Source organism: Chiroxiphia lanceolata, chromosome 4 (genome assembly GCF_009829145.1).
Source record: "Chiroxiphia lanceolata isolate bChiLan1 chromosome 4, bChiLan1.pri, whole genome shotgun sequence".
Classification (NCBI taxonomy): Eukaryota; Metazoa; Chordata; class Aves; order Passeriformes; family Pipridae; genus Chiroxiphia; species Chiroxiphia lanceolata.
Window position 1 is genome coordinate 31,627,573 of NC_045640.1, and position 12,590 is coordinate 31,640,162.

General features: G+C 40.6%; 1 protein-coding gene across 1 annotated transcript; it reads right to left on the reverse strand.

Moving 5' to 3' along the window:
• Positions 1-403: 403 nt before the first annotated feature.
• Positions 404-4,049, reverse strand: LOC116785941 (general transcription factor IIE subunit 1-like). Its single transcript, XM_032686145.1, has 4 exons — positions 3,533-4,049; positions 2,015-2,216; positions 1,166-1,386; positions 404-783 (listed from the first exon to the last, which is right to left on the reverse strand). Exons 1-4 carry the CDS (start codon positions 3,996-3,998, stop codon positions 404-406), a joined length of 1,269 nt encoding a protein of 422 aa, XP_032542036.1. The 5' UTR covers positions 3,999-4,049.
• Between the last annotated feature and the right edge of the window lie 8,541 nt (positions 4,050-12,590).

The window sequence follows — 12,590 nt, forward strand, 5'->3', positions numbered from 1 at the left end:
GTATAGAGCAAAACCAAATCATACTGGACTTGGACTCATCTTCCCTACTGGAAGTAACTGCTACTTTTGAGAGGAAGGTGGAATAACTGATTTCTTACAATAGATTGCATCACTGCTTTTGAAATGTTATTTTAATCAGATCCCAACGTGTCCTAAAATGATTCATGCACCAAAACTAATTACATCACTTACAAAGTCTAAGCATTAAGACAACAGAAAAGACATAGTAATTTTGGGTTGCTGTGGCTGCAATGTTAGTATTTTGAACTGTAGTACCTACTACAGGATTACTATCTTGCATAGCCAAGAGTTCAAACAAAACACTTCAGTGGTAAAGTTTAAAGAGCGTGAGTTAGAAGCCTTCACCCATTCTATACAAGTGCGCATATTCACACAGTAGCATTTACTCAAAGACAGACCGAAACATTTCTTGTCCTACTTTTATATAAGCTTCTCTCTCTTCTTTTGTCATAAGAGAGACAAGCTCTGGATTTTCACTGACTTCACCATATGCATGTGGTTGTCCAGCTACCATTAAAATAGGACCTAGAGTTTCCTGTTCCTCTTGTTCAGAGTTGCTGCCTGCTGCTTTCATTCCTGCTCCTCTTGAGCACTTGGCATCCTCTTCAAACTCGCTACTATCACTGCCTGATTCATGTAGTTTACTTTGGACAACAGGAGCCTGATGTGTGCTAGATGATGACTTCAGTTCATGGATCAGAAGAGTCTTGAGGATTTCATTGTTGTTGACAGTTTCTTCAATTTCTTTAGAAGCATTTACTCCTAATACACAATACGAAGTATTAGAGGGGTCAATAGCTTATAGTTACCACAGACATCCTACATAGATGACTTTTTCTACTCTAGATGTTTTCTACCCACACTACAATTCTGCTGAAAGTACAGACATTTCCAAGAGCTTCCCACTGTAAAGATTACCACTCATGTTATTGCATGGTTAGAGCCAGAAGCTTCAGGACCTGGTACCTTTAGGAATACTACCCCAGTCAGTCTAAAGGCTAGTTTTTAGAAACTCTGATAACCACTAGTGTAGAATTGAAGCATTATTCTATTTTCTAAACCAAGCTCACTAGATTTTCAAAAGGAAGGCTATATTTAAATGCACTTAGGCTGATGAATTTATTTGTTAATGCTTAAAACTTACCACTGTTGTTGCTGGCTATTGTTGCTCCTTCCATGGTGCTCTGTGACAACCAGATAGGTTGCTCTGTAGTTGTTTTTTCTCTTTTCTTTTTGCGCTTTGAGTCTTGGACATCAATAACTACATTTTGGGTGTACGTAATGCTGAAAGAGGAACTTCTGTATGCCCATTTTTCAGGGCAGCTGCAGGATTCCAGCGCACTTGAGCCCAACTTCTGATCAAAGCTAAATGGAGGGTCACATTTTGAACGGGTAAAATTCAGGGAAGAACACCCTCAGTTCCCATAAAAAAAAACCCAACAAAACCCAACAACAACAACAACAAAAAAAACAAACAAAACCCCACCACCACCACCACTAAAAAAACCAAACCCCAAACCAACAACCAACAACCTCAAACAAACAAAAATAACCCCAAAAACATGTTTTGTCAGCAGACTAACAAGTGCTCTGGATTAAAACAATTTGCATTCCCTGTTACCTCATCTCAGAGGCAAGCGGTTCTGAACCATTGATTTTTGCAAGGTTTTTTCAGTAGTGCATCTCAAGATGAAGCACACTGATAGAGCAATGTTACTTTCTCATGGAAAGAGCTATATAAGCACTAGCTGAAGGAGAAATCTGGAAGATAAATCACTTAAAATAAAAAAGGTAGCAAAAATGAAATTATAAATGCATAGCAATAATTTAGAATGCCTTAGATATTACAGACTTCTTCATTAAACAGCAGACTGTACAGAGCAGAGCAGAATGGAGTACAAAGTAGGCTGCAAGTTGAGTATTTCAAAGATTTTACGCTGGAAAGTTGTTGGGGTTTGCAGTGATCAGAAGTTCTAGAGGGTTATGTTTATACCTTTCTGATAATTCTGGTATTTCTGTTGGCTGAGGCTCCAGCAAGTCATATGGCAGAACAATATCTTCAGTCTCACGCAGCAGGACAAAGACAGGTTCCATCTGCTCATTGAACTTCGCTAACAAGGTTTGAGCATCATGCTTTGGAAATGCTGAGGCATCTTCCTCTACTTCAGTGTTGCAGTAAGTGCAGTGGAAAGTCTCTGCAACATTTTGCAAATTGGAAATTCTCATGCTCATAGGATGCAAAAAGATCAGCAGTACTTTGCTAAGCAGTCCACAGCCTGGACAAGTACCAAAACATTGCGGCTTTATTCGTTTGTTCACATTAACTAGGTGAACTCAGTTTTACAGGCAAACTTGAGACAAACTGATATTCAGACACTTTCTATGCAAGAGGAAATGTCTCAGGAGAGAAATTTAAATTTACTAGACATGGACTATCATCAGATAGTAAGGTTTATTTTTTTATTCTCGGATCTCATCTCAGTTCTTAATGTAAGAAAAAAAAAGACAGTTGCAAGCACAAATAGCATCTGGTTTTAGTTCAAAAAGAGTAATTTAGAATCAAGGCATATGCTAAACCCCTATATTTATGTCTTCAGGAAAAACAAAAAAAACCCCAACTTTAAGCTTATTCTATTAAAATATATCACCAGCCTCAATGTTTGCATTTCAGTAACTTGACCGAGTCCCTCCATTTAGAAGAAAGGGATGCTTACTGGCAGCACACTAATTTCACCATTGACATTTCAGTTTAGTCATATAAAGTTCATTCTCCCTGGCTCTGACATCCTTTCCACGACCCAAATGTCAGCACAGTAGCTGCACTTAATGTATTGTACTATGATGCCATTTTAACTCATTTTGAAAATGTACTCTCTGTTTAGTTATTTTCATTTTAGAGAAGAAAAACCGACAAGCTCTGACACCATTTCTATTGTGGATGTGTTGTGTTGACCCGGGAGGAGCTTGAACTTCCCAGCCCAGGAGTGACAGAACTCCTACTGCTGAGCTGCAAGACACTTATTACAGTAGGTGACTGCAAACAGTCTTATCCATCTTGTCCAACTCTTCCATCAGAAGAAGTGAACACACCAATGCATTATCTAACACACTCAAACTAGAGTACTGAACACACAAATGGATTAACTAACACACACCAGGGTAAAGCCAGTACTGTGTTCTCATTCCCATATGAGGGAGTGGGACTCACAACACTTGGATGAGTAATCTTAAACCAGGTTAAGAGTCTTACTAAAAGCAAAGCTGAGGCCTGAAATCTGATTCCCGACCCCAGCTCATATATTCAAGATTATTCTTCCTTTTACTTGGCCTGTACAGCACTTTCTCTGCCACTGACATCCCAGCTTCTCAGGTCCCAGACCCTTGCCCACCAGCAAACAAGAAGCATATCCTAACAAACATGCTTTTATTGCAAAGTTTGCCTAGGAGACAGTTTTGTGTTATCAGAGTTATTCTCTAAGATAACAGCAAATAAACAATATAAGTAATATACCTGTAAATGCATCAAAGAGCTGATTGACTTCAAGGTCTGTGTAAGTGCTAGAGCAAGATGGACATATAAAAGAGGACCTGGTAGTTGAATCCCGCTCATCCGCTTCTATTTTCCGGCGCACATGATCTAGTTTGTATTTTACCACATCCACCAGCACCTTGTAATTGATGTAATAGTAATTGTGCCTTGTGCTCTTCCCACTAGGCCCCGTTTCAACTCTCATACGCATTTTCACCAGCTTGTCTGCCTTGAGCATGTTGAGGACAGTACGCAGCTGTTTACGTTCGTACTTGAGCAGCTGTAACAAGTCATCCTCTTTCACACAGGAGTAGTGGATCAGTATATCGAGGGCCAGGGCGTACTCTACACCATAGAAACCACGCACTACATACTTGGCCAGACGCTTTAGGGCTGCTGGGACCTCTGTGATAACATTTTGCTCCTCCATCAGGAACTGAACCACCATCAGAATGAGAAGTGCTGTATAACAAACAGAAGGGAGGGGAGCTGCAGTGAACCTTTCTTAGTCCTCACAGGCAGGAATAAAGCATGTCATTTGCTGTGCTATGCTTTTGCAACAATCTTCACTGAATAGATTAATGTAAAATCCTTAACCTGCACCTGGGGATTGGGAAGGTATCAATAGATATCAAAGACTGCCTAAACTTGAAGTACAGTGACGACACCTGAAATATTTATGTCCTCTTGTGGAAAAATTCACAGAAGATATCTAGGAAAATAGGTTACAGAAAGCTCATAATAATCCTCCCTACAGAATACAGCACAGTTAACTGGCATGTCTAGGTCTGCCTGAAGTATCTGTTTGCACTCACATCCAGACAGTAAAAGTAAAGCCTTCAAAAATAAAGCTCAGGACAAGAAATCTTTAGCTTAGTTCATAACACCATGTGAAATAGACAAAACTGTATCTGCCTTTGTGGCAAAGCCACAAGAAGTGTTTGAGCACCTGTTCAGGGATTTTTCTGCTGGCTGCTGTGGTCAGACAAAGGCCTTGCAAAGGGGCACAGGACGCTCCAACTTATCCGGCCCTCACTCAGCACAGGGTGTTTGGGGTACCGTATTTTCCTCTTTAGTGCTCTTCTGCCCTATAGAAGAAGGGCTTCTGTCCATAACCAATTCCTAATCCCATTAACTGGAATGTAACTAATTTGCAGCAATCCAACTGTCATAACTGTTTCTTATTTGTAAGGAGTGGAGGGAGAAGAAAAACCGAATTGAGGTGTGTTTCAATAAAGCTACATCCCAATTCCCTTCTTTGAGGCAAAGGAATACATTAGTATTTGATGCTGCAGCCTTTAGCCAGACTGCTTTGCAGAGAGCCATGCAACGTGCAGCCAAATAGTGCTGGTCAGAAGGTGTGCTGGTAGCAGGATGGCATATTATGACACAGTACATTGCCAGGCCTGGCACCCACTGCAGGTGGTGGTAAAGCAATTGCTTGAGCCCAGGTGATTGCATGTTGCTACACAGAGCTTCCAGGAAACCAGTGGCTTATACTTAGCAGTAAGGAAGGATAGACAGTGTCCTCAGCCAGCTCCAGCACCAGAAATGAGGAGCATGGCTTTGAGCTTCCTCAGGGAAGTGCTCTGGAGAGCACTGAGCCTTGTCCTACCACACCGTGGGCAAAGAGCCCTGTGGCCTCCAGTACAGGCCCAAAGGAAAGCAGCCATCACACAATGCTGTAACTCAGCCCAGCCCCACTGAGGAGTGTCCAGTGCAGCCCCAGACCTCTGTTGGAAGCGGTGCCACTCATGTACACTGGTCTGGGCTAACATCTCAGACAGTGCCAGGGTGCCCTCTGTCTGGGTCAGTGTCACATGAACTCCAGTTGGATTATGGCACTGTTAAACAAAAGAACAAAACCATTTCTACATCTAGTCCTTGGCTAATATGGGCAGAATGCTGACTCTTAAAGGACTTGTATTAGGCACAGGTCTCATGACTGTTTCTTCTTACCCTAAGTCAAATACAGAATTAAATTATTTCAAAGGGAGTGTGATAAGTAGATAATATCGTTAAGGAAGAAGTAGGACCTGAACTGTAAGCGTGAGGTTTGCTGACCTATCAATTCTCTGGATGACTCCTTATCTCAACTTGTACTGCCTACTTGTACTTGCGTCTCTAAAGCAAGCACTACTCTGAAGTGCTTCCCAGCACCTTGATGTTAAAAGCTTGTTAGGTCCAGTCTTATAACCATGTCATGGAAAGAAAAAAAAACAAACTCACAGAATTCCCACAAAACCCAGAAAAACACAAACACCCCCCCCCACTACAGTCACACAACAGAACCTCACCTTCCCCCCGCCATGCATAAACACCTACTTTAAATATCATGAACACATCCTGGGAGACAAGGGAGAAGCCTTTTTCAAGAACAAATCCATAGAACCCACTGCTCATTTGCAGGGGAATTTTAGATATGCAAGCCTCTGATTCAATGGAAAAGGAGATGTCTTTCTTTTACAAAAATGACTGAATTCAACCTGAATAACAGACATTCATGGAAAACACAAACCCCTCAAGAAATTTTCCTTTAAGCTACAAAAGAATCGAAATTGTATGTATTTTATAAAAAAACCTACATAAAATCAAAGCAGGGGGGAGCTTTCTCTACTGTGCTCTGCTATATTTGAGGTTTTATTTCTCCACTCCACTTTGAAAAACCTCTCCTGACTTACAAACACCAAATCTGAAGTCTTGCAGTTCAGAAAAACTATGGATTTTTAAAAGTTGCTGTGTAGTTTTCAGTTGACAGACAGCATTTCTCTTTTAAGAGAAGCTGGAGACCACCACTACTAAAGAAAGAAGGAGGAAGTGTAGTAGCTGTTTGCAGAGAGAAGGTCTTTAAAGAGAAATCTGCTCTGCAGTTCAGCTACACTCTATGTTAAGGAGACAGGTATTTTACTACTCATGTAGATTTTTTCCCTTTTTTTTCCCCCAGCTGATGGCATGTATGGACAAGATATTCTAGAAGTCACAGTTTAACTTCATCTGCTTTTAAAGTACTTATTTTTTATGAAGATAGGAACTACTTTTTTATTACATTGATTATTTTTAAAATTATTCAGTAATTTAGATGTTTGAGTGGCCCTATAGTTAATATGGAGCCATTATAGCCTTTATCAAAGAGATAAAGGCTATATAAAATGCAATACCTTGTCTGCCCCACAAGCAGAAACTGCCTTTAGGATCCCCTTTCTTGCTTTGGGAAACCTACACAGAGTTGCTGCTTGTGCCAGCAGGAAACTATTAAAAGCAGAATTTCAAGTTAGGAGGCATCACAATGAGCAAGTTCTGCAAGGTTTCTCTGAAGCCACATGCTTAATTAACATTTTCTTTGAGCTGAGTGAGAAGACAAGTACCCATCTCACAATTTAAAAGGCACTAAACTAGAAAGATTTAGTAGCATTTTATCAGACTTCATATAACCATATCACTTGCAAATCAGTTAAAAGCCTTATCATTACCTCTCTTGTGTGGGCAGAAAACTGCAGGCTGATATTGCAGAAAAATTGCTCCTTTCTTAAGAGCCCAAAGCAACTGCAAAACAAGCTTAAGTATTTCCCAGCCTTTTCCTAGACCTATCTGTGATAAGCCCTAATCATTACCCAGCTGGTGCAAGAGTCCCCAGATCACATTTCATTAGCAACTAAATGAGTTCAGCCTTACATACATTGCGTCATGATAAAGTTATAAATCTTATTGCTCAATGAAATCCACCTACAACAGGCAAGGACTCAAAATGTAGTGACTGCAATCTTTGATTAGTGTTTTCATTAGCATAACTTTAGAAGACTAAAAGTAACATCATCATTAATTCTATTTGTTGTTGTTGCAAACCAAGTATTTAGTATAGATAATTTACACATTTTGCTTAGAAGCTTTCAGAACCAAACCAAACTGGAAACTAATATCTTAAAAGGAAAAAGATGGAATTTATATGTTTAATAGTTTCTGTATTTTTACTTATTAATTATTTTAGGTGGTTTATGTCTTCAAAAGGAAACAAAGATGATTTTTTCACTATACTTCTCTGGAAGATAAAGTTATGGATACTAATATTTTATGGGTTAGACATCTGTGTTTAAAAACAATGTTGAAATAAAGTTGCCAAACACTATACAGTCCAGGGTTAAAATACTAAATTCTATTAGGACTGCAATTATCACATTCCATCTCAAATCTCTGCCTCTTTCAGATTTTTTTATATATATGGGCAGTGGAGGCTGGTGTTTTGCAGTGACGTGACTTACGTCTCCTTGGTACATGTTGCAGCATGCATTGTGGTTTTGTTACAGCTCTGTACTGCTGGAACTCTGACTCTCTGGCTTACCTGGTACATGGGTCCATGGAGAGACCCCAGGTATGGGTGTTTCTCTGCACAGGACAGGTTGTGGGACTGGCATTTATAATGTCACTACAGAAGTCAGTGCCTCAGAAATAGTGGATGCCAGAAAAAAAATCCCTCATATTTTAGCAGCTGTATCAGGAATTTAGGTTTGAAAACATTTGTAAGGTTTGAGACTGCTGCTTAGAAAGTGCAAGAAGTGACTGTAAAAAAAATCCATGAGATTAGCTCTGCTCTTGCTTATGATTTATAGTAGCAGGGATTGGTTTCATGCCTTATTGTGGGAAAACCCTGCTGCTACTCTTTTTTTGTTCCATTGATAAGAAACCATTTGGCAGATACTTACAGCTGAGAAGTATAATTGGCATGAACCTTCAACTATAAATTTAAAATGTCCACACAGGTAAAATTAAACACACATACTTCATTCCATATTGTGGTTCTCGAGCATGCTCCTTCGTTGTCATGTTACACTGGAAAACACAGAGGAGCAAGACTACTTGCTGGTACCTGTTGGGTTTAGTCTGTGGGAAGTGTTTACAATAAATAATACCCGTGGGTTTCCTCACCGACTGTTTTGAACAGGGAAAGTGTCGCGTAACCTCAGTGCTGTTATTCCTGTTACAGCCCTCAGCCTGTGTGTGGAAGTGTGGAACCAAAACACGAGACACGAAACAGCTTTCTAAATTAAGAAGAGTGATGGTGTGGCTGGTAACAGTGCTTTCAGAAACAGGAAATGGCAGTCCACCTGTGCAGGCTGTGGCTGACAATTCCAGGGTTGTTTGGCAGGCACAGCCAACCCCCATGTAGCAGAGGTGCTGGCTCAGCTCTGCACGCTCGGAGTAGGAGTGAAAACTGTAAAGCCAACAAAAAGAAAAAAGTAAAATGTGGTCTGAGAAGGCATTTCAGACTGCAGGTAGTCCTGGCACCAAGGGCCGTGGGAAGCAGGATTTGTGCCAGTATGTTGTTGTGATGTTGTGTAATAGAGACATTATTGAAAGTGGGAGCTTGAGACGGGGATAGGCAAAGTCACCTGGCTCAGTTCCAAACCCATTTGGGTGGCTGGGATGTTTATCTGGAATGGTCTGGGCATGCACTGCACTTGTAGGCTACTTGATAAAATGAAAGCAGATAATCAAATGAGCAGTCTCGGGAGAAATAAATATAGAGTCTGATCAGAGGTTGAAGGCAAAAATTAGTGGGTTGCTGTTTTGGGGGGCAAAGGTATTATGAAGATCCTCACAGAGCAAATAGAGTGTGCCTGGCCCACTGGCAGAGCAGGAGCTGGTGTAGAAGGCCTGGTGGGAGGTTGTGATGCACACCTTGAGTAAATGGGATCTGTGTTAAGTTTCTTTATTGTCCTCTCTGGGCTCAACATCTGCTGCCTCTTCTCAGACAGAGAGGTGGAAGCTATGTTCTGCTGTATATTATGTTCATCTCATCAACTGATACCCAACCTTCAGTTTCAAAAATAAAATCTCTAGCTTGTAAATTCAAGCACTAAAAAATAAAAAACCACCAGGATTATATTAAGAACCTGTATGTAACCTGCTGCCCTGTGCACACAGGGCTCTTAATCACAGTCACCTCTCTTCTTCCCCGTGCTGGCCCTTTAAAGAAGTCTCTGCCTCAGCTAACATGGGAGGTGTCCATGTTCAGCACTCAACATGTGACCCTGAGCCCTGTTTATTTTATGAACCATCCAAACCTTGCATTGAAATGACTCATTTTCTTATCAGTTTCCCTATGGTGCTCTCCCTGCATTACTTACTTCCATGATCCTTGAAGGCCTGCTGGGTTCAAACTAAATCAACTTTGTTTGAGGGCTTTAGACTTTTTGCATTAGTTTATGTTTTTGTCTTCCTGATATTGAGAAAGATCAGAGAATTCTGTGCCTGTGTTACATATGGAGCTCTGAGGTACAGAGTTCAAAATGAAGATTTCTGAATAATTTTGAGAGCCTGAACTGAGAGGTAAAATATTAGGATTCACTTCACAGTACTTTATATGATTGCAGCATAGCTCCCTCTGTCTTGATTGCCTTTGTGATCAGTACTTCCAAAATACAACCCCTGGTATCACAGACTGGGCACCAGCCAGACACCACAATCTACTGGTTTGCCTGGGCAGCACGTGGCAGAACTGGGGTGAGAATTTAGTTGTCCCAGTAGGTACTGAGACCTGCCTGGTCTGTAACACCACCCTTTCTTTTGCAAGGCATTATCTTATTTACTGTCTTGAAAACTGGAACAAAGCAGAAGCCTTTCGCCTTTGTTATGCCATCCTCATTCATCACAGGAACACAGCCTGTCCTATGCAGTGAGTGAAACAAGGGATCTCTGTAAAAGGAATTTTGGGATCATACAAAGAGACTGTATCTGATTCAAAAAGGAAGGGGAATGAGTGGTTCCTATGCTTCTTGGCTTCTGGCTACTTCACAGCCTTAGTATATTTCTAATGCAACTTATCTTGCTTGTAAATCTGAAGAACAGTTGCTTGAGATAACATGTATTTTTAATTTCAATATTCTTTTCTTAGAGGATCAGTTTAGAGCTACTGTCTCTCAGCATAATTTGAAAAAACATCTTGCTGCAGATGGGGAGGCCCAGGCTCAGGCTTCAGCTGACAGGAAAGGAAGGGTCAGTAGAGGAGCATACTGCAGTTCATAGCCTGCCACTACCGTGTCTTCTTGTTCTGTTTTACTTCTCTTTCCTCTGACATTTTCTGACACTTTGGTTCTTGCTTCTCTCTCTCTTTTTTTTCCTTCTCTGTTTTCTCCTCTCCCTCCCGTCACTTCTACTTTTTTCCCACCTGGTTCATGCAGAAGGTTCATGGAACCGGACACAGCTGTCTTAACAGGGGATGGTGCATGTACACCTCTTGCAGGAATGCAGATATAACATTTGGGGGACTAAGTTGATGCAAATTATACGTAACTACCCAAAGGTTTAAATACTGGTGTAATTCAGATAGTGAGTGTAGCCTGAGAAAAGACTATGTCTAATCCAAACTTCTCTAGGTACCTGAATTAAAGTTCTGCTTTGAAAACATGATGGCAATGCAGCACTTTGTGATCTAATTTGCTTTACTACAGAAAAAAAAATATTGCTCTTACTGAAATACAAAGACGGAAAAGCCTAGGGATGAATTTTTTTCTACATTGTGTATCTGCTGAATACAGACAGATTATCAAAATTAAAAGAAAGACAAAGACTAACAGTGGAAAACCTTAAAGCAAACCTTATGACTGGAGTTACCTTCAGTGCAGAATCCCCAACAGAGGCAGTCTTACTACTGGGATCCTTCTATTGCTCATGCATAACCCTTGAGCTAGGAGAACAAACTTTGCAAAACAAATTAGACTGAGATTGTCCCACATGCAATTAATGTAATTCAGAGCTGATTCACCATAGATCAGAAAATGTCCTGAGTACAGTGCTTCTTGGTACGTAAACAGGCTAAGTCCTTTATAATTATTGTCCTCTCTTCTAAGACAGCGTGTGGGAGCAGACATAGTTACAAAAGACCTTTGATTCCACAAATTATGATCCTCTGAAAAACTCGTAAGCAGATCTAGAGGGAACAACTGCATGGTCTGCTTGCTTCTTGATCACAGCTTTTGGTCAGTGGGTATGTTGTGTTTCCAGATTCTCATAACAGTCAAGGCAGCTTCTTATAAAATGCATAAGTATCTGGAGTTTTCTTCCCAAGGCAAACTGTGGCTTCTGCCACTGCTTTGATTGAGCATTACTCCTTCTGGCTCATCTTGTTCTTCTGGTGCAAAGGAGAGGTTTTACTGCTCAGAGAGCTTGGGTGTGCCTTTCTCACCAATTCTGGTCCTCCAAAAAGAGAAGAGTCCATCTGATGATCCATGCCATAAGCAGGTAGTTTGCCTGCTGTTTCCACTAAGATGAAATCCAAACTTTTGAGCTTCTTCTTTGCATTTCTTTCTCCTTACACCTGTAACCTAAAGAGCTAGCTGTGTGAAAGTGGAACGCGTGTTTGTGCTGGGGGGAAAAAGTATTTCACTGATAGCTGTGGAGCCTGCCTAAAGCTCTCAACTGCTCCCTGCTTGTCCACTCTCCATCATACCTGCTCAGTCCAGTGAAAGTCTTTTATTTACTCTTGCTGCTTTCCTTGCAGGTACCTGCGAGGACATCCATGAGCACTGCTCTGGAGTTTTGCTTCTAAGCAAAGCCTTAACATGCAACTGACTCTAATGCAAACTCATTTGCTTGTGTGTCCCAGAACTACTGCTTGATTTTGATAAGATTCAAATTTTTGGATTCTCCTGTCCTCATTAGCTGCAAAAATTTTGTTTTTTAGCATGGGAGATGCCATTCTTTCTTCCTTTTAAATGATATGGGGCTGCACTGCATGGATTCCTGAAACTGTAGAGGTGTAAAATTTTCTTGGCAAACTTGACATATTTTTTTGCATTTAAATGCCAATGCCCAAACAATAATTCATCTTTCCTGTTATACCTTAATCGAGTTTACAGTAAACTGGATTAACTCTTTCTGTTTACATCTGCTAGAAGCTAAAACACTGTGGCTGCTTTTCCTAGAACTACACTATGCAGCAGTAACAAAAAAGTATGTTTGTCTTCTTGCTTACATATGCAGGGGTTTTTTTTGAAACCATTTGATAAATATCTGGAGTTTTTCACAACAGAACTAGGAAAACTGT

What these genes read in the sequence shown, in the direction of transcription:
- LOC116785941 (XM_032686145.1), bottom strand. Translation starts at nt 3,998, where the DNA reads ATGGTGGTTCAGTTCCTGATGGAGGAGCAAAATGTTATCACAGAGGTC. An exon ending in ATACCAGAATTATCAGAAAG is followed by an intron (nt 1,387 to 2,014) that starts GTATAAACATAA and finishes CCCTCCATTTAG; the next exon opens with CTTTGATCAGAAGTTGGGCT. An exon ending in AATAGCCAGCAACAACAGTG is followed by an intron (nt 784 to 1,165) that starts GTAAGTTTTAAG and finishes ATTGTGTATTAG; the next exon opens with GAGTAAATGCTTCTAAAGAA.